Source organism: Pochonia chlamydosporia, chromosome 1 (assembly GCF_001653235.2).
Source record: "Pochonia chlamydosporia 170 chromosome 1, whole genome shotgun sequence".
NCBI classification, from domain to species: domain Eukaryota; kingdom Fungi; phylum Ascomycota; class Sordariomycetes; order Hypocreales; family Clavicipitaceae; genus Pochonia; species Pochonia chlamydosporia.
This window is the reverse complement of record NC_035790.1, coordinates 7,539,524-7,559,403: the sequence shown is the minus strand read 5'-3', so window position 1 is coordinate 7,559,403 and position 19,880 is coordinate 7,539,524. Positions and strand designations below refer to the sequence as shown.

The window sequence follows — 19,880 nt, the reverse complement described above, 5'->3', positions numbered from 1 at the left end:
CTTTTGGGCTTGTGTGACGGCGGCTTCTTGCCATCCAGGACAGCATTGGCACACCTCTTCATCAATTGCTCTCTCGGACCGCTTTCCCCTCCTCACCAGTGGCCCTTCGTCTCTCCCGTCGAACCGATCAACATCTCGATACACGACAAAGATGCGATTCGGCAAGACTCTTCGGGAGGCCACTTATGCGCCATGGAAGGACAAATACATTGACTATAGCAAGCTCAAAGCCCTGCTGCACGAGGACAAGTTTGACGATGACAGTGTGCCTTGGACCGAGGACGACGAGAACCGTTTCTGTGACGAAATCTTCAATGTCCAGCTCGAAAAGGTCGCTGGCTTCCAGCAAGAGCGAGTCGATGCCCTCAAGCAGCGAGTGGAGGCTGCCTTTGAGAAGCTCAAAGAGCTATCGCCACCTGAGGGTGACGCCCAGGTTACCCGTTCGGAGGAAGAGACGGCCAAATTGAAGGAGCTGGAGAAGGAGCTTGATAGCATCACTAACGAGGTCAAGGAGCTCAAAAAGTACAGCAGCATCAATTATACTGGTTTCCTCAAGATTGTCAAGAAGCATGACCGCAAGCGGGGTGACCGGTACAAGGTCCGTCCCATGATGCAGCTCAGCTTGTCGCAGCGACCTTTCAATTCTGAGCAGGGATACTCGCCGCTACTGAACAAGCTGTCTATCATGTACTTTGCCATTAGGCAGCAACTGGAGGGTGCTTCTGGAGAGCAGAACGTGCTGGACTTGGATAGCCAGGGAGAGACTCACAATGGGGAGCGATATACCGCTCATAAATGTACGTGCAACACTGGATCTACATGTTGGCTTTTTGAGTATTTTGTTGGACATTCCTTGAACGTTTGCTGACGATTTACAGTCTGGGTGCACCCTGACAACTTGCTCGAAGTTCAGACGTTGATTCTTCGCCGACTCCCTTCTCTCGTGTATAGCGACCAAACATCCAAGGAGGTGGATGGGAACGACTCTCCAGCCATTACCTCGCTTTACTTCGACAACAAAAAGTTCGAGCTCTACTCCGACAAAGTTGATCGTCAGTCAGAGACGTCTTCGCTTCGATTGCGTTGGTATGGCCAGCTGAATACTCGACCCGACATCTTTCTCGAGCAAAAGGTCGCCGATGCCACAGGCAGCAGCGAGGAGCACAAATTCACCATCAAGGATAAATACGTCAAGCCATTTATTGACGGAGAATATACTATGGAGAAGAGCGTGCAGAAGATGGAGCGCCAAGGCCAGCCCGCCGACAAGATTGAAAGCTACAAGGAAACTGTGTCCAAGATTCAGGAGTTTGTCAAGGAAAAGAAGCTGGGTCCGGTTCTGAGAGCAAACTACGTCCGAACAGCCTTCCAGAAGCCGCTAGACCCTCGCGTCCGTATCTCGATTGATACAAACCTCGCCTTCATTCGAGAAGATACTCTAGATCCCGAACGCCCATGCCGCGACCCCAGTGACTGGCACCGAGCTGATATCGACAACAGCAGCATGACGTACCCATTCCGAAATATCAACCAGAGCGAGGTTTCCAAATTTCCTTTTGCCGTGCTTGAGATCAAGCTCAAAGAGGATGGAAATCGGAAGCGACCCTCATGGATCGAGGACCTTATGGGCTCACATCTCGTGCATCCAGCGCCGAGATTCTCCAAGTTTGTCCACGGCGTGGCCTCTTTGTTTGAGGATCATGTGAACAATCTCCCATTCTGGCTAAGTGATCTCGAGACGGACATTCGCAAGGATCCTCAAAAGGCGTTTGAGGAAGAGGAGCAGAGACGAGCGCAGAGAGCCGATGACGCATTGGCTGTTGGCAGCTTGATTGGCACAGTGCCTACCTCGTACCGGGCTGCGCAGAGTTCACCAGTTGGCAAGTCATACTTGGCTGACAGAATGGCTGCGGACTCCAAGGCTGCCATGTCTACTTCACTTCGCAGGACGAGTGGTGTTGCCAATGGCGAAGAAGAGGGCGAGTCCAGCAATTCTCAGCAGCGGGAGGAGCAAACAGAGAATCGAAGAGGCTATGGCACGTTGTCCTCTGTTCTGCCTGGTCTCTCCTTATCCAAGTACGCCAAAGCGAAGCGTGCTCAGAAGGCGCAGCTTCCTGAGGGTGTCGTTGAGCCGAAGCAATGGATCAAGAACATGGGCGAGCTGAAGGTTGAGCCCAAGGTGTGGCTGGCAAATGAGCGTACGTTCTTGAAGTGGCAGCATATTGCCATTCTCCAGGGCAGTTTGGCCTTGGCACTGTATACTGCCGCTGGTAAAAACTTTCTTGCGGAGGCAATGGGAGCTGTCTACGTGCTTATTGCGGCATTCGCGGGCCTCTGGGGCTACTATATGCATCAGGTGCGGAGGGGCATGATTTTGGAGAGAAGTGGAAAGGACTTTGACAACATGCTTGGGCCGTTGATAATCAGTGTTGCCTTGATGGTGGCGCTCATTGTGAATTTTATATTGCAGGTGAGTACAGGCCTAAGCTTGGCTTGATACAGTGCGGTGGTGCAGGTGAGAGGCTGACATATTGTTGTGTAGTACCAGAAGGCGTTTTCGAAGCTGGGCGGCGGCAATGATACCAGCACAGACGTCATCTCAGATGAGCTGAGGTGATTAGGGACCGAGAGGTTACTCATTTTGCAGTGAAGCATCAGGTTGGCGGTGGACCGGCGGTGGCACTGAGCGCAAGGAGAACAGAAACGTGCATCATGGGAGTTGGAGCAGTGCATGTGCATTTGGGATTTTTGAGCTGGACGGGCTGTGTATGATGAAGGCATTGGACAGATGTATCTATTTGAAGTTTGTTCCGAGAGAAATTTGCTGGAAACGTGGATTGATTTTTTGTTTTACTTTTCGGACGTAGCACTTGTACATGTTAGATAAGCCAGCTAGGACGGCGAATAGTACCTAGGTACTTAGGACAATGAAGTAAGCTTAAGCGCCTCGAGCCATGGCATGATGAAGAAGGGAACACAACAGCAGAGTCCAGTGACGACAGGGTCCAAGAGCAGCAAGATTGGATTTTGTTGGTTGGCCGTTTGTTGGTGCGGCCATCCGCGTGGCGTTGAAAGCATGTTGACGTGGTCGTTGATTTACCCAAAGCCGCCCATCATGTGCATGAGAGGCTAGGGAAGCGATTGGCCACAACGAGAGCTCGCCCACCAACCAGCCTCCAGCTTGTGTTTGGTTTGGTGTAGAGACTGGAAACTCACACATGCAAGTCCCAAGTCCAAATTCCCAAGTGCAGACAGATCTGAACCAGCCTCCTCACAGGCCGCCCGAATTCTCAAACGACACATGCAGTTGTAAGCCATCCCTGCATGAAGAGGAGGCTGTTGCAAACATTTGCCGTGTTCGGGTTGACAATCTTTTTTTTTTTTTTTTCGTGCCCCTTCCCGGATGACATGCACTTTTATTCATACCCTCTCCATTCATTATCTTGCGACACTGGCATGCATTCCGCCATTGTTCCAAGAAGAAGCATAATGGGATAGGCGGCTATTTTGACGCCCTTTGCCCATTTTTATAATTGTTCATTCGGTCAATTTTGTTCTTGTTACACGAGCGAATGAAGCGCTGACATTTATTTGCATTTCATGCGAGCATGACATGGGTATTTTCGTGAGAGCTTAGGTGGCACTGCTTTGCAACCCCAGCACGAGACACCAATACTCTTGGAGCGAGCAATTGGTATCGAGCACGCATCTATGGTTGCTTATTCTTGGATTTCTATCGACTTTTGTACTATTCTTCTACGACGGACCAAGTTGGCGAGGAACTGCGATTACTGAAACGGCAAATGTGGCGCGCGGCGCCGTAACGAAAGCTCGGAACTCACAGGACTTCACCGGGGAGAGTTGAGCGCGGCGTACTGCACTCTCTTGCAAGCGACTTCTGTCTTATTTCGATGCCAAGATGGATGATGAAAAAGGAACGACGAAGAAGAAGAAGGGCTTCTTTGGCGGTATTCTGCGCACAAAGAGTCTTGCGTCAAAGGGTCTCAAGGCCTTTAGGGACCGAGGAAGCTCCTCTTCAGATGAGGATAAGGTGAAACAGGATAAGGCGACATCGCGACAGGCACCTCCTAATGAAGCGCCCGGCAAGGTTAGGAAGGCGCCGAAGAGACCGAATGGTAACGGCTTTGAAGCGCCGCGCAAGCCTCATGGTGATGCGCAGAGACGAGTCAACGGTGATGAGGCACCTAGGCGGGTCAACTTTGAGAACAGTCCGCGAAACGGAGGTGACGCTCCTCGAAGGGTTGATATTGGCGACGTCCAGCGAAACGGGGGAGACCATGCGCCGCGGAAAATGAATGGGAATAGCAATGTCCCTCCGCACAAGGCCAGTCGGACGAGTAAACCTGCGCCGGCTCCTGTGGTGGAAGAACCACGACCTTCGCGGAGACGCCCGCGACGTTCAAAACCCGAATCAGAAGGTGTTGACGAATATGGTAGTCCAAATGGGGGACGACACAAGAACGGCGTTCAAGAGGACAGAGTTGAAACGCCGCCGCCGCCGGTATTGACAGAATGGCCGCCACCAGGATTACCTGATGATGAGGAATTACCACCCCAGCATGCCATGGAACTTATTGCCCGTGGGGCACCATTGTATAAAGGGCACAAGAGAGCTATTCCACATGCACCAGAGCATTACTACGCCTTGTACGCGACAACATCGAGCAGTCGACCTGACGACTCGGACGCCATAAGTCTCCATGACTCCATGTCCTCGCTCATGACACTACGCCTTCAGGGCCCAGGCAGGCCGTCTGCACCCTGGGAGTCATTAGAACAACCCAGCTGCGCATTCTTATACGGCCAACGACCAGGAACTATAACCCTCAACCAATGGGTATCCATGTCGTCTTCCCTTCCGCCGAGCATCGCCCTTCGAGACTCGGGTGTCCTCCCGCGCAGCATGGACCTGTCCCGCATTTTGGAGCGCCTAAAAGAACTTCAAGCAGGCTTGGAAGACGACGACGAGAACCTCTTGTACAGGATTCTGTACAAGCGGATGCTTCGTGACCCGGAGCGCATCCTCAACCCGCACAAGACTCTTGATAAGCAAATAACCGATTTGCTGCTCGTCTTGTCGCGGCCGGACTGGATTGACTTTACAGAACCAAAGAACCAGGTCGTTACGAGATTTATATTCAACCCGGAGGATATCAATCCTGATGTGTATCGCAAGTTTTTCCACCAGCTGCTGCTGAGTTTGGAGCTGGATTTGAGGATCCATTCGAGGAGCCATGGGGAGTGGGCGAGGGAGAGGCTGTTGGGTCAGATTCCGCCGACTATTCGGTGGAATTTGGCGTTGGCGAGGAGGTGGAGGGAGCATGTGCGGGTTGATGGGTTTGGGGGGACGCCGGAACAGAGTGAGTTAATGTTTATTCTGCTCCCATGCATGTGTTGGCTGTGCTGAAGCAGAAGAGTGCTAACGAATGCAGCAAATCTGCGGTACAAGTTGAAAAAGAGACAGGTCAAAGTTCTGAAGCGGTTCGCCCAAGCCATGAAGTGGCCGAATTTGAATGCCACCATGGAGAACTTGAGGGTTCACGATGAAGAGTTTCGTTTAGACGCAATTAGCTCTGACGCTTTTGCATTCTTTAGCGGTCTCGTACTACCGGGAGTATGTTACTATCTCATTCAACGCCTCATTATCAGTCTCTGACAAAACACAGCCCACATTCCCGTTCCTCATCATGAACACCCTCATCGACCTGGATCCCGACTCGGCAACCGACGACCTCGCTCTCCTCTCCCACCTCCACCCGCAAAGCGGCTTCCAGTACCGTAATAGCCATACATACTGGTCAGCAAGCTGCATTGTCGGCAAAGTCCTCGCCCCAACATGCCGCAGCGTAGCAGGCTGGATCGGCCCAGCCCGGCCAACCAGCGATCTGGGCCGCTCGCAAATCGCACGCATCCGCACCCGCCGCCCCAAACAGATGGACCGCCGCATGAGCCCCTCGGACGTGGAGGACATGAAGGACAGATCAGACCCCCTCGGCCCTACCGCCCAGTCCTACCCCATAGACGAGTACACCCTCGTCGTGCCGGACGAAGAGTCCCTGGAAGTGGACACGGTGCGCATCGAACTCGCGGGTTTCAAGCCTGTCGTCACAATGGCCGACGAGGCAACCTCCAATCCTGGCCCGCGGCTGTTCGACGCAACCGTGCAGTTTGCCATAGACGGCATGTCCTGGCCCCTGAGGCTCATGTACGATGTGTCCTTTGTGATGGCCTGGCCGTGCTCGCAGCCCCCGCACCCGCTGTTCTTCGACTACGTGTACCGCGTGGTCACGGCGGATGAGGTTGTCCGCGTGAGGGATTGGGGAGGCCTGTATTACAAGAATCTGAGGAAGGGGTCTACCAGTGCGAGGTCTAGTCCTGCGCCGCCGCTTCTGAATATGGGGTATGACGAGGACTTTGATTTTATTGATGATGATGGCGATGACGAGAAGGTGCTTGTTGTGGAGGCGTATGGGGTGGCGGACAATGAGGTGTTGGCGAGGGCGTGGTGCTCGCATTGGGGGTTGAGTGCTGTGGTGGCTGATATACGGAAGACATGGTGAGTTTTCTTTTCACTCTTTCCACGCTTTTGTTTTGCTTTGCGTTATTTGGACGGGATTTGGGCCTTGCTAACTGCTGGTAGTATGGCGTGTGCTATACGGGAAGCGTATGCTGCTACGATTACGGTGGTTATATTGGTTGATTCGCGGTGTGATGGGGAGTTGGAGCCGTGACATATATGATTGATGAATTGATGTGACATGCTTGCTGGTTGTATGAATATCTTGCATGTGGATGGTGATATAACTTTTCTTGCCTTGATGGGCTTGCGTCTCGCTGGCTGAGTTGTCGAGGCAATGGACTCAGCAATAATCCTGCTGTGTCTATAGAGGATCTGAGTGGCATGTCTACAGTGAATCATTGGTACCGTAGTGGTATGGTAATAATATGGTGAAGGCTGGGGAATTCTATTCGACTCTGATCTCAGGCCTTCGTGGAGGGGGTTCTGGCTATGGAACTTGGCGAATCTGAACTGAGATAGTTGCTAGGATATATCTAGACTCGTGATAGCAATGGCATTGACTAAGTGTATGAAGATAAAATAATTGGCTTGTAGTGGTACAAACTGATAAACCGACTATTGCGATTTGACTGTCAAAGAGTCCACAAGTGATCAATATCCTGGCTGGACTCCTTTCACTTCACGGTTGGATGTGGACCGGGGAGTTCGGCGACGAAGCCGACTCAATCAACCAGGCTGCAATTCTTGTCGACCAACTTTCAGTGGTTTGCCACCGCATGGATGTGCCAAGAAATCTACAGGAAGAATCTACGCCTACGCCAAGAGGATGCTAGAGGGGACAAGAAGATACATAAATTAAGGAAATAAAATAAACAAAATGGAAAGAGAGATAGACAAGCATGAATGAAATTCAACATTTCTCCAACCATGACCAGCACACATACGTTTTGATCTACAACTTCGAGACACCTACCTGCTTTCAACAGCGAGGAGCCGCGATCGGAGAAGAAATAGGCACCGAGATAAAAGAAAAACGTGGAGCATTTGGCAAGCTTAGAGCCGTCGGGTAATGGAAGCATAATCTGGAAGAGCGATTGTCCCATGAATTTTTCTGTGTCGTAGATTTTTGTCGCGGAGATGGATGAGTTTGCCGCGGTGGTGATGGATTCTTGGACACTATGGATCTTGGGCTGATTGACCATCATGGTGCCCCGTATCCCGGTGCTTAAATTGCCCGATATTTACGGTAGTTATTACAGTATCGCATCAATTCGTTACTTTCTTCTACACAGACACCGCTTATCACTACATGTGTTATCAATGGATGCTCTTTGCCTACAGCAGCTCTCAACACTTTCTTGTCTCAAATGCTCCATCAATGATGCTTGTGCTCGCTGGGAGCGGCGGCTTCCCCGGCGGCAGAGGCGACATCCACTGAGTCGCAAGGGAGTCTGGTGGCAACAATCTGGAGCTTCCCCGCTGTTAGTGGGGCAATCTGCAGCAGAGGGACCAAGAATACAGGGGAGGGGGCGCCAAGCTGCGAGCTGGTCAGGGCGGTGCGGGATTGGCGACGGCGATCTGGTCAGTCGAGATGTTTTCGGGTTGCTGGTTTGGACTGGAGGTGAACTTGACATGATGCATCCATGTCCATGTCAGCAGCAAGTCGGTTTGGCATTGCCTACTGCCGGGAGCTCCTTGACCTTGAGCTCCATCCCACCATCAACTGTGATGGACACACGCAGCAGCTTTGTTTGGCGGAGAGTCGAGGGAGTGTCTCCAGCATCTGTCTCCATTCTGGTCTGCTATCATCCGTCTGGTCCATGTCCCAGTGCCGTCATCGCTCCTCCACTTGACCAAAGAAGACCAAAATGTTCCAAGTCTTTCTTAGACATGTGCACTGTGAGTGAGAAAGACCCTTTGACCCTTTAAAACTCGTCCATCCAGGTTAGCCGCATTCGTCACTTCTCTTCTCTCATCGTCTTGGTGTTTTAACCATCCAACTCAACCAGCTTGAGAGTTCCAGTCCCCCCTCCCAAACAAAGACGCCTCCCCCATCCACAAACCGACGTGGTGGTTGTGTCTTACCATTGAGCTCTTGCATTCTTCCGCACCCATACTCTGTACCACTCAACTGGTTAAACTGAAATCAGCCACAAAATTCAGTTTGGACTGCTTCGGCTTCCCTGGAACACCTTGAGCGAGGAACTAGTCGGGGAATAGAGCACAGCACTGCCGACGGGGCCAAAAATAAGCAGACACACGCAGACACAGACAGACAGACAGACACCACGAACGCAACCACGGCACCAAGACCGAAGTCGCACAAAGGCACCAGACACCACACCACACCACATCATACCAGACCAGACCATACCAGCCGAGACAAGATCGAACCCGTCTGCAACGCCACCATTTGCCCCTCCCGCCTTTTGCAGCTGCGCCTAGACAAAAAGACAAAGAAAGCTGTTGAGCTTGAGCTCGCTCGATTGGGACAAATCATGTACGCCTACAATAAGCCCATCAAGGCCATGGAGTAAGTCTCGCTTGTTCTTATCCTTCCTCTTTTTCTTTCCTCTTCCTCCATCTCTTTTTTGGTATTTCTGCCTTGTTCAAGCTTGTTGCTTGGTCAATTGGAACTTCGTGCCGGATCTACCTTCAAGTCTGGTCTTACGAGAAGCTTTGCCATGGAGATTTCCGGTACTCGAACCGTTAATACTGACGGATTGCCACCCGTGAACAGGCCGCCCAATGTCTCGGTAATTGCCACCCCCTCCCAAAGCTTCATTGCCATGCATGGCGTAGTGCATGTAGCTTCACTCGAGAATTTTTGCAGTTTGAAAGCTTGAGTACTGCTGTCAGCGACAATTCAGCAAAGTTTGGGGAGCTCCACGATCAATTGACTAACACGAGCTTTGCTCTCCTCATCTAGGACTACTACATTGGTGTAGATGTTGGCACTGGCTCCGCCCGAGCATGTATCATTGACGAGACTGGCGATATCAAGGCCCTGGCCTCTGAAAACATCAAGCTGTGGCAGCCCGAGACGGGATACTATGTACGAGACGCCCTGAAGCTCATAGCCACAAGTCCATGAGTCGGGGAGCCCATTTCGACTAACAAATCTCACAGGAGCAATCCACCACAGACATTTGGCAGTGCATCTGCGAGTGTGTCCGCCGAGTTGTGAGTGAGTCCAACGTTGACCCAAGCCTCATTAAAGGTATTGGCTTCGATGCGACTTGCTCGCTCGCCGTTTTCTCTACCGACACCGATGAGCCTGTGCCCGTTACCGGTCCGGACTTTGCCAACGATGGCCACGACCGCAACGTTATCCTGTGGCTCGACCACCGCCCCGTTGAGGAGACGGAATTGATCAACAGCACCAAGCACAAGCTTCTTAAATATGTCGGTGGCAAGATGAGCATTGAAATGGAAATCCCCAAGATTCTTTGGCTCAAGAACAACATGCCCGCTGAGCAGTTTGCCCGTTGCAAGTTTTACGACCTGGGCGATGCCCTTACGCACCTGGCTACTGGCAACGAGGCCCGAAGCTTTTGTAGCACCGTCTGTAAGCAGGGATACGTTCCCATTGGCGTTGACAACAGTGAAAAGGGTTGGCAAGAAGACTTCTTTGAGACTATTGGCCTGGGTGACTTGTCCAAAAACAACTTCGAGAAGATGGGGGGTGTTCATGAAGTGGTAAGTTGAATACGCATGAGACGTCATGTGAAACTGTCAATCCACGGCTAACAAGTCTCTCGCAGAATGGAAAGTATTTTAGTGCTGGTGAATCGGTCGGCACCCTAAGCCGCCAGGCAGCGTACCAGCTCGGTCTGCCCATGGGTATTGCCGTAGGAAGCGGTGTCATCGACGCCTATGCTGGTTGGATCGGTACCGTCGGTGCCAAGGTTGACCTCGGCGACGATGAACTCAATGCCAACGTGCCTCACAATGACCTTTCACAAGCATTCACTCGTTTGGCTGCTGTGGCAGGTACCTCCACCTGCCATCTGGCCATGTCCAAAGACCCCGTCTTCGTTCCTGGCGTTTGGGGCCCATACCGAGATGTTCTCCTACCTGGATACTGGCTTGCCGAAGGTGGTCAGTCCGCTACAGGAGAGCTGCTACGACACATGTTGGACATCCACCCGGCGTACAATGAGACCTGCGCCCTGGCCAAGGCCGAGGACAAGCACATTTATGACTTTTTGAATGCTCACTTGGAGTACATGGCTGAGAAGCAGAATGCTCCCGGCATTCCCTATCTCGGCAGACACCACTTTTTCTACGGTGACCTGTGGGGTAACCGCTCTCCCATTGCAGATCCCAGCATGAAGGGATCAATGATTGGCCTCGATAGCGACAAGAGCACCGATAATATGGCTTTGTGGTACTATGCTACAATGGAATTCATTGCCATGCAGACCCGACAGATCATTGAGCAGATGAACAAGTCCGGCCATGAAATCTCATCCATCTTCATGTCTGGCTCTCAGTGCCAGAATCCAGTCTTGATGAACCTGCTCGCTACGGCTTGCAGCATGCCTGTTCTGATCCCACGATATGTCCATGCGGCTGTCGTCCACGGCGCAGCCATGTTAGGTGCCAAGGCAGCCAGCCACAACAGGGAGGACGGATCTGAGCCCGAGACCCTTTGGGACATTATGGACCGGATGAGCAAGCGTGGTCGTCTCGTCGAGCCAGGTACTGATGCTGGCGAGAAGGCTCTTCTCGATGCCAAGTATGAGGTTTTCCTAGAGATGTGCCAGTCACAGCAACTCTACCGGAAGAAGATTGACAAGGCTGTCGAGAAATGGGGAGCCGAGTTTGGCGGCGACTAAGGAAAAATGTCGTGTTCAACAGGACAGATCATGAAAACAGCATGGATGAGCAAGCTAGATGGCGGATTACTATGGGGTATATACACATGGGCCTGGATATTGCGCCCGGGCATAATTCTAATGAATTAGTTGCATTTGGATGTTTGAGTGATTTTATCAAGGCTATATTTGACGTAGATAGACGGACGGGTAAACGCTGTTGCTACGGTAATTCTTACAATCATGCATCATTGACATGACGATTACTTGGAAAAGCATAAGAAACTATAGTCGAATTGAAATCAGATACGATGACCAGAACCATGGGAACAAAGGTGGTGAATCAAGGTTCAGGTTTTGTGCATCAACTATCAACTGTCAACTGGCTCTTCAATGCCCAGGCAGAAGTGGATCTGGCAGCAGCCTGTCCCTGGTTACTGGAAGACCTCGCAGCCAACGCTGATTGGTCCAAGCTGACAGCTTCTGCAAAAACAGACCCAAACCTCCAGCCTTGTCCATCACCAAATTTCTGGTTCAAACACGCTCGCGCGTGGTGCTTAACTCGCATCAACTTGTCAACGCACGACCCTACAATTCTCGCCGCGGCTCCTTAGATTCATCTTCGATTCCTTACCCGCCGATTGATCCCTCCATCCTCGGTATACCTGTGTTTTCGGCCGCTCTCTTCGCGTTTTGCCCACGGCAAACACGACGCCATGTCGCTCTTCGGCCAGTCAACCGCCGGCGCCAGTTCCTCGCCATTTGGACAGCCGGCGCAGAACCAGCAGCAGTCCCAAGGCGGCGGAGGCCTTTTCGGCGCCGCGCAACAAAATAAGCCTGCTACTGGCGGCCTGTTTGGCGGAAGCCAACAACAGAGCGGCACGACGGGCGGCGGGCTCTTTGGGCAGTCGACACAGCAGAGCACGACTCCTACAACCGGAGGAGGCCTTTTCGGTGCTGCGCAACAGAATAAACCCGCTACTGGCGGTCTCTTTGGAGGCGGCCAGCAGCAGACTGGGACTACGGGCGGTGGATTGTTTGGACAGTCGACACAGAACCAGACTCCTGGTGCAACTGGAGGCGGTATGTTCGGCGGGCAGCCTCAAGCGCAGCAACAACAGAAACCATCCTTGTTCGGAGGAGCGACTGGTTCATCTGTATTTGGCGGAGCTGCTACAACACCACAACCAGGCGCCCTGAGCGGAACTACCTTGGGAGGAGGTTCGAGTCGGCCATCGATGTTTGGATCGACCACGACCGCGAGCATCCAGCAGCAACCTCAACAAAATGCTGGCTTACTAGGCGGCAGCCTTTGGGGTGCTTCAACGCAAACAGCTCAACCTCAGAATGCCCAATCCCAGCAACCTGCTGGTGCTTACTTCGACAGCCTGTACGCCAAAACGCAGAAAGAAGGCGGCGCCAAGACTAATATGGAAGATCTCCCTAGCCTGGAGCTCGGCCTTGGGGATTTGCGCCACCGCCTGAGAAAACTGCAATCCAAGCAAAATGAGAAACCTCTGGATGGCAAGGCTCACTACCTGCTCGCTGCCTCGGGTGTCGATCCCGGTGCTGCGGCCAAGGACCTTGGCATGTTGGATGTCCAAGGCGGACGAGTTGAGCGGGCACACGGCTACACCCCTAGTGAGATCGATGTCGAGACCTACCTGTCGAATTTGCAAACGAAGACGACACTAGACATGATTTCTGATGGCTTGGATCGATCTATCCGCGATTTCGACACCTTCCTCGAGGACAATGTGGCGATGGAATGGGACGCTCAGCGCAAACGTATTTACCAGCATTTTGGCATCAAGCCGCGGGAGGATTCGGCGGCCGCTGCTCGAGAATCTCAGGGCGGATTCGGCCGGTCTAGAAGAAAGTCGCAAGCAGCTCCTGCTCGAACTGGCCGAAATAGTGTGCTGGGCAACACTATGCTCCAGCGTTCTGTCATTGGCACGCCCAGCCGCATTGGGACTCACCAGCCAGAATTTTCCGACGTGGACCGCTCTGCTGATGGGTCGGGATCTCTCAAATCTCGAGGCACCACCGAGGACCGGGCGCTTCGTGAGAGACAGACCAAGTTGGCAGAAAAGGTTCGTGGTCTCAATGCTGCTCGCGTTAGGCAGCATCCTTTCCCCATCCTTACCGAACTGGGCGAGTTGGAACAAAAATCACACGAGCCGCACGCACCGCACGTTGTTGAGGCTTACCGTGCGATGATTGAGATTGTCGGCGAAGATCCCACTGCTGAAACGACAATCAACGGTGCAACGGCCAAGGAGCGCCAGTTTGCCGGCATGTATCTCGACGAGAATCCCAACTCTGCGGCATCCGTCACCATGAGAAAACGAACTCTCCATGGCTCTACTGCCTTCCTCGAACGGCAGTTCCTGAGAGAGGTCGAGTCTCTGATTGCCAAGCATCCCCATGAGGCGAAACTTGGAGGTCTGCCGGACATTACCAGCAAGATCAAGGCTTACATCCGTCTCCGCTCTGCCAGGAAGGATTTGGTTCCCGACAACACGGAGCTGCAGCAAATCCAAGGGGAGTTTGTTTGGGCCGTGGTGTTCTACCTCCTGCGATCCGGCCATGTGACGGAAGCTGCTCAATATGTAAACGACAACAGCAACCACTTTAGAGGGATTGATCGCACGTTCGCCACATATCTCAACAATTACGCAGCCAGCGATGACCGGCGGATAACAAACAGGAAGTTGTTAGACCGCTGCACCAACGAGTACATTCAGCGGTCACGGAATGCTCCGGAGAACTCCATTGATCCATTCCGTATGGCGTGCTACAAGGTCATTGGGCGAATTGAGTTGAGTAACCGCAATTTGGACGGTCTCAACACGGACATCAACGACTGGATCTGGCTGCAGTTCAACCTTGCTCGAGAAGGGGACAAGACTATCGAGATGGCCGGCGAGTCGTATGGGTTGGCAGAGCTTCAATCCAGTATTAAGGAGATTGGGCTCAAGCACTTTCCCAAATCGACCTCGGAAGATACTACGAACGGTAGCTTCGGCATGTTCTTCTACCTGCAGATTCTGTCTGGCATGTTTGAGGACGCCATAGCCTACCTATACCCGTTCTCATACGTGGACGCTGTCCACTTTGCCCTGGCGCTTGCGTACTACGGTCTGCTGCGCCCAAGCGATCCCATGTCCACGTCAAACGACCTACGAAGCTACAGTGTCAAGAATCTGCCGCAAATCAACTTTGGCCGTATGATTGGATACTACACAAGAGACTTCCGCGCTGCCGATGTCGTCTCTGCTGTGGACTACCTTACCCTCATCTGCCTCAATGACGATCTCGGCGGCGAGGCTGGCCAGCGCCAGAGCAACCTTTGCCACGAGGCGCTGCGTGAGTTGGTGCTGGAGACACGCGAATTCAGCAAGCTCATTGGCGATATTCGACCAGACGGCCACGCTATCCGTGGCATCATTGAGGAGCGTGGCCCGTTGATTGGCCTCACTGAGGAGACAGACTTTGTCAACACAGTGACGCTGCAAGCGGCTAGCTTTGCGGACGAGAGTGGCCGAACGACTGACTCTGTTCTCCTGTACCACTTGGCCGGCGAGTACGATACCGTCGTGGCTATTGTCAGCCGCGCGCTTAGTGAGGCTATTTCTCTGGAGATTGGTGAAGACCCGATGCGTCTGATGCCCGTCAAGCCCAGAGCCGCTGGGGCGGACGCAGAGTCCCAGCAAGGTAGCAGTCTCAGTCTAGCATCCATTGACGACCCCGTCGAGCTGGCCAAGACTATGATGACCATGTACGAGCGGGAGGTCATGTTTTACCGCAAGATCCAAGACCAAAATAAGACGGCGTGCCGGGTTCTCTTGGAAATGAGCAGTATCAAGAAGCTGGTTGAGGCTGGTCAATGGGCTCAAGGTCTGGATGTAAGTTTTTGCCCTTTGCCTTTTGCTGCTGTATAAATGAAGATGTCAAAATCAAAATCTAACTAACTCTTTCTAGAAAATCCGAGGTCTTGAAATCCTACCCCTGGATGCTGCCGGCGAAGCAAGCACCATTCGCGCCTACGCATCCAAGTTTTCTGGCTTATCGCAGCCTGTCTCCATCAACGTTCCAAACCTGCTCATGTGGACGATTATATGCTGCGTTCGACAGAGGGAGCAGCTCACCAATGGACAGTTTAGTGGCAATGAAGGCACAAGGAAGATGATGGTTGAGCAGTTGAAGCAGATGACTTTGGATTTGACGACGTATACTAGTCAGTTGCGGTATAGATTCCCGCCGCATTTGCACGAGGCGCTGGCGAGGGCGTCGGCGGAGTGAATGGGAGGATTTGTATGATAGGTTTGTGATGGGAGATTTGGTAAATAGTTAGCTGTGGAACATGAATACTGTATTCTGGTGATTGCTGCCAGTGCTGTTAATGTGCCGATACGTGTGCTGGCGCTTGGAGTGAGTGTCGATGAGAGATAATGCGGCTGAAGAGACTGCAGGTTGTTGGGTGCATGGGCCGAGATAGATGGCTAGTGTGCTATATACACCCTGAATGGGGTGTAGCCAGGCATTGGGGCCATGTTGTGGCCACTTAATTAGACAATCTGTATTCAGATTACTCCGTACAATATGGGAATTCTGGAACAGAGTCAGGTCGGCGACCAAGCACCTCATGTTCATGAGATTATGACGGAGGAGCACGGAAGGCGGTCACAACATCAGCATGGTTTGTGGGGAAATTGAAATGTGAACGCACTATCTATGCATAACAGACGCAGAAATCAATACAAGAAAGAAGCAGCAGCACATTTCATGGCCAGCATTTCCTGTGGCCCAGCTGAATGTGGGCAATGCATTCACATCACAGTTTAGAGCTGGGGTTCGAGATTGCAAAACAAGCTATCAAGCCACAAAGGCGTGTTTCGCCGATAACCGCAGTAGCCACGCAGAAATAGCAGAAGCGGCTGATCAGTGACTTGCCAACATGAGGTGTGAGAAGTACGGTCATTGTTTTAAATCTATTGGGTAATTTGGCCCGTTCTACAGGTAATATATGAGGTGCAATGAGACCACGTGCAGTGGGGGCAGTTCTGTGGTGACAGCTGCCAAGTCGTGTTTGTGTTGAGGCTTGGGGAGAAAACAATGGTGACGGAGCTCGGACAGATCAATTGAAACAATTGTCGTACAATACCAACGAGAATTTGAGTACTGTACTGTACTGTATTTGCGCATGAGAATAACAAACTTTTGGAGTGCTGGACGGCTCATTCAATTTCCACGTGACGAGATCACAAAGGCGCGCTGTAGTGTCCGTCTTCCCCATGACTCGGCAGGACCAATGCCCAACGCTCTTTCTGAATCGGAATCAACCATCCCATAGGCGAAAGGTCTCGGGCAAGATTTGCTTCTCCACTCGACTTGCTCCATCCATGCACCACACCACGTATCGTGCTACGCATGAAGACCCTGATCTGGACCCCTTTTGTGCCTGTCCAAGGACTTGCGAGCCTGCACCTGCACCTGCACCTGGAGCTGGAGCTAGAGCAGTGCCTGGTGCCGGGGCAGAAGCGGCCTGTCTCTTTGTTCGTCTTTGATTAGCCCCCCGGAGGGGAGGAGTGAAGGCACCTGGGCGGTTGGCGGTCGACCCTTTATTTTTTTTTTTCGGTTTGGGCTCTGTGTGGTGGTGGTCGTGGTCATTTTTGCAACGCTCCATCGGTGAAAGAAGTGGAAACTTCCCACCCCCTCGTCCGCATTGAAACCACCCGGCCCTGGCGACCCCAAAACAAGCAGTGCCATCTATTCTCGGGACTCGCTGGCCCACCACGGACGGCCGGGCTGCCGGACTGGACAATTTCAGAGACTTGCAATGGCTTCTGCAGGAAGTGATGCGGCCGAGAGCCCTGACGGGAGGTCCCCTGCTGTTGCGGAAGCCACTCCTAGCCGCGGCATTGGCATTGGCAGTGGTGGTGGTGGTATTGCTGCTGTTGGTGGCACTGGCGTCAAACGGGCCCCGGACGGCGAGGTCAGAGATGACGAGAAGGCCGCCGGTGATGGCGTAGCCGGGGCGAAGAAGAAAAAGACGGGACCGGGCAGTAGGGGTGTGGCCAACTTGACGCCAGAGCAGTTGGCCAAGAAGAGAGCAAATGGTGCGTGACGCTATTTGAGAGTTGAACCAACTTTTGATGTTGGCACGACTCATTAGTGACTTTTTGTTTGTTTTCCTTGGCAACCTACTGCGTCTCCTGAGCCCTGTACTTTGTACAACGTCTGGAGTTGCTTTGCTATGTTATGTCGAAAACTTGGAAATAACGTGGACTAACATGTTGCCTTGACACTTAGACCGAGAGGCACAACGTGCTATTCGCGAGAGGACTAAGAATCAAATTGATGCTCTGGAGAAGCGTATTCAAGAACTGACGAACCAGAAGCCGTATCAGGAGCTTCAGTCTGTTGTCAGGGCCAAGGAGGTTGTTGAACAGGAGAATGCTGATATCAAGCGGCAGTTGGCAAGTATCATTGGTATTCTGCAGCCTATTGTTCGCTCCGGTATGTCTTACGTTTGTTAGCCACTTGTTTTTGTTTGTCAGCCTATGGCACAGAGACAACCAACCATGCTACACTTTGCAGTGATGGCTAACCGCTGGATTTAGCATCATCAGGCGAAGTATCACACGTCTCGCCGTGTCATACGTTTTCACAACCAACTACAACTGTACCAAGTCCAGGCATTCATCAATATAATGTGACTACGCCGGCAACGTCAGTTTCCCCTGCAGCCAATTTGGAACAACCGCCGCTGCCGCTGCCGCAACAACAACAAACTGCTTCACCGGGTGTAAGTGACGACCAGAACGGTTCTTCGGAAACTCACTCAAACATGTACATGGCACAACTACAAAACCAGAGACTTCAGCTACGCCAAGGCCTCAATATGGGCGGAGAGCGGTTAGGGCTGGACTTCTTACTGCGACCCGGGCAGCGTCTAAGTGCGGTGCCAGCTGGCGTGAACGGTGCTCAGGACTCACCGCAGTACCATCATGTTCCCATGAAACATGACTGGTCAGCCAGCCACAACGAGCAAGACGCTCAGCCATCGTGGGCATCATCAGCGTCATCTGGACACCTACCTGAAACGGCGGCACTTGACCCATACCGACAATCTGGCAGCCCAGCAACCCTCCCTCATCATCCTCTGCCTCTGCCACAGCAACAATACAATCCACAGACAGATCCCGACACCCTTGCCTTCTACGCAAGGCCAATCAAACACAGTGAGCCGTCTTGTGCCCTAGATTCCCTACTTCTCAACTTCCTCTCGGAACGGCGCCAGCGCATCGCGGACGGAATCCCCATCCAGGAGGTCATCGGCCCGCGATACCCGTCTGTATCATCACTTCTAAACCCGTCCAACAGCCAATACAGCCATCCTCTCTCAAGGGTCTTTACCGACATTCTCTCCGCATTCCCCGGTATATCACGGCTACCAGAACGCGTGGCCTCTCTGTACGTCATGTTTCTCCTGGTGCGGTGGCAGCTGGCGCCGACCCGGGAAAACTTTGAGCTCATCCCCGAGTGTCTGGTTCCTGTGCAGTCACAATACGATTATGCTCACCCGGCATGGCTTGACCTGATACCTTTCCCCGCTCTAAGGGAACGGCTGGCTCGGGTGTGGAATCCTCGTCAGTACGACTTGGATAATTGGTTCATCCCGTTTACGACATCGCTGCGGGTCAGCTGGCCGTATGAGGAGACGGATGCTTTGTTGCTGCTGCCGGACTCGGAAGAGGTTGTTATAAATCCGGTGTTTGAGCGGCATATCAGGAACGCGGATAACTGGAAGCTCGGGGAGAGGTTTGCGAGTGCGTTCCCTGAGTTGGTGGGCTTGTTCACATTGGATCCATCGATTGTTTACTAGGTTTAGGCGTTTGGGATCAAATTGCTTTAGCGTTGAGAATCTGGCTGGATATGGTATCAGCCTCATGGCCTAGGTTGGACTTGAATATTAGTACATACATAAATTGTTAATACCTCTTACTTCTTCTGCCAGCCACACAAGTCATATTGAACAGCTAAATCTGCATATGAATATCATCAGCTGAATCTCTTGTCAATATCCTTCACATTTTCCATGTCACATTTCATTTCAAATTCCATTTCCAATTCCAGTTCTGTCCCACAGCCCCACCAAACCCCAACGCCCTAATCCCTCCCACCCAAACCAGACCTCAAGATTATCCACACCACGACACCAAAATCATTATTTCTCTCCCCAACACGCACACCCAGCTTCTTAAATTACATTATCGACCCCCCTTCCAACCAGCTGATTCAGCAACCAGCGTGATTGGTTTAGTGGTAAAATTCTCCGTTGCCATCCGCAACGTCGGGGAGCCCTGGGTTCGATTCCCAGATCACGCAGCTTCTGTCTCGGTTTCTTCCTCTTCTTCTGAAGGTCTTCTTTCAGCGTGATTGGTTTAGTGGTAAAATTCTCCGTTGCCATCAGCAACGTCGGGGAGCCCTGGGTTCGATTCCCAGATCACGCA

At 52.3% G+C, this 19,880-nt stretch overlaps 5 protein-coding genes and 2 non-coding genes across 7 annotated transcripts; all 7 read left to right on the top strand.

Moving 5' to 3' along the window:
* Window positions 1-151: 151 nt before the first annotated feature.
* On the top strand, window positions 152-2,617 carry VFPPC_01997 (SPX domain-containing protein; the record flags this gene model as incomplete). The annotated part of the gene is made up of 3 exons (XM_018281724.1): window positions 152-797; window positions 879-2,470; window positions 2,543-2,617. 3 exons carry the CDS (start codon window positions 152-154, stop codon window positions 2,615-2,617), a joined length of 2,313 nt encoding a protein of 770 aa, XP_018138769.1.
* Window positions 2,618-3,919: 1,302 nt separating this feature from the next.
* VFPPC_01996 (VTC domain-containing protein) lies at window positions 3,920-6,752 on the top strand (the record flags this gene model as incomplete). Its single annotated transcript, XM_018281723.1, has 4 exons — window positions 3,920-5,381; window positions 5,454-5,635; window positions 5,688-6,577; window positions 6,662-6,752. The coding sequence occupies 4 exons, from the start codon at window positions 3,920-3,922 to the stop codon at window positions 6,750-6,752; spliced, it is 2,625 nt and encodes an 874-aa protein (XP_018138768.1).
* A 2,473-nt stretch (window positions 6,753-9,225) lies between these two features.
* On the top strand, window positions 9,226-11,382 carry VFPPC_01995 (FGGY-family pentulose kinase; the record flags this gene model as incomplete). Its single annotated transcript, XM_018281722.1, has 4 exons — window positions 9,226-9,297; window positions 9,471-9,596; window positions 9,671-10,240; window positions 10,306-11,382. The coding sequence occupies 4 exons, from the start codon at window positions 9,226-9,228 to the stop codon at window positions 11,380-11,382; spliced, it is 1,845 nt and encodes a 614-aa protein (XP_018138767.1).
* Window positions 11,383-12,077: 695 nt separating this feature from the next.
* On the top strand, window positions 12,078-15,666 carry VFPPC_01994 (nuclear pore protein (Nic96); the record flags this gene model as incomplete). Its single annotated transcript, XM_018281721.1, has 2 exons — window positions 12,078-15,269; window positions 15,346-15,666. 2 exons carry the CDS (start codon window positions 12,078-12,080, stop codon window positions 15,664-15,666), a joined length of 3,513 nt encoding a protein of 1,170 aa, XP_018138766.1.
* A 1,537-nt stretch (window positions 15,667-17,203) lies between these two features.
* VFPPC_01993 (nucleoporin-interacting protein NIC96) lies at window positions 17,204-19,252 on the top strand (the record flags this gene model as incomplete). Its single annotated transcript, XM_018281720.1, has 3 exons — window positions 17,204-17,483; window positions 17,677-17,883; window positions 17,988-19,252. The coding sequence occupies 3 exons, from the start codon at window positions 17,204-17,206 to the stop codon at window positions 19,250-19,252; spliced, it is 1,752 nt and encodes a 583-aa protein (XP_018138765.1).
* A 423-nt stretch (window positions 19,253-19,675) lies between these two features.
* Window positions 19,676-19,755, top strand: VFPPC_17339. Its single transcript has one exon. It is a non-coding gene; the product is annotated as a tRNA-Gly (tRNA).
* A 45-nt stretch (window positions 19,756-19,800) lies between these two features.
* Window positions 19,801-19,880, top strand: VFPPC_17340. Its single transcript has one exon. It is a non-coding gene; the product is annotated as a tRNA-Gly (tRNA).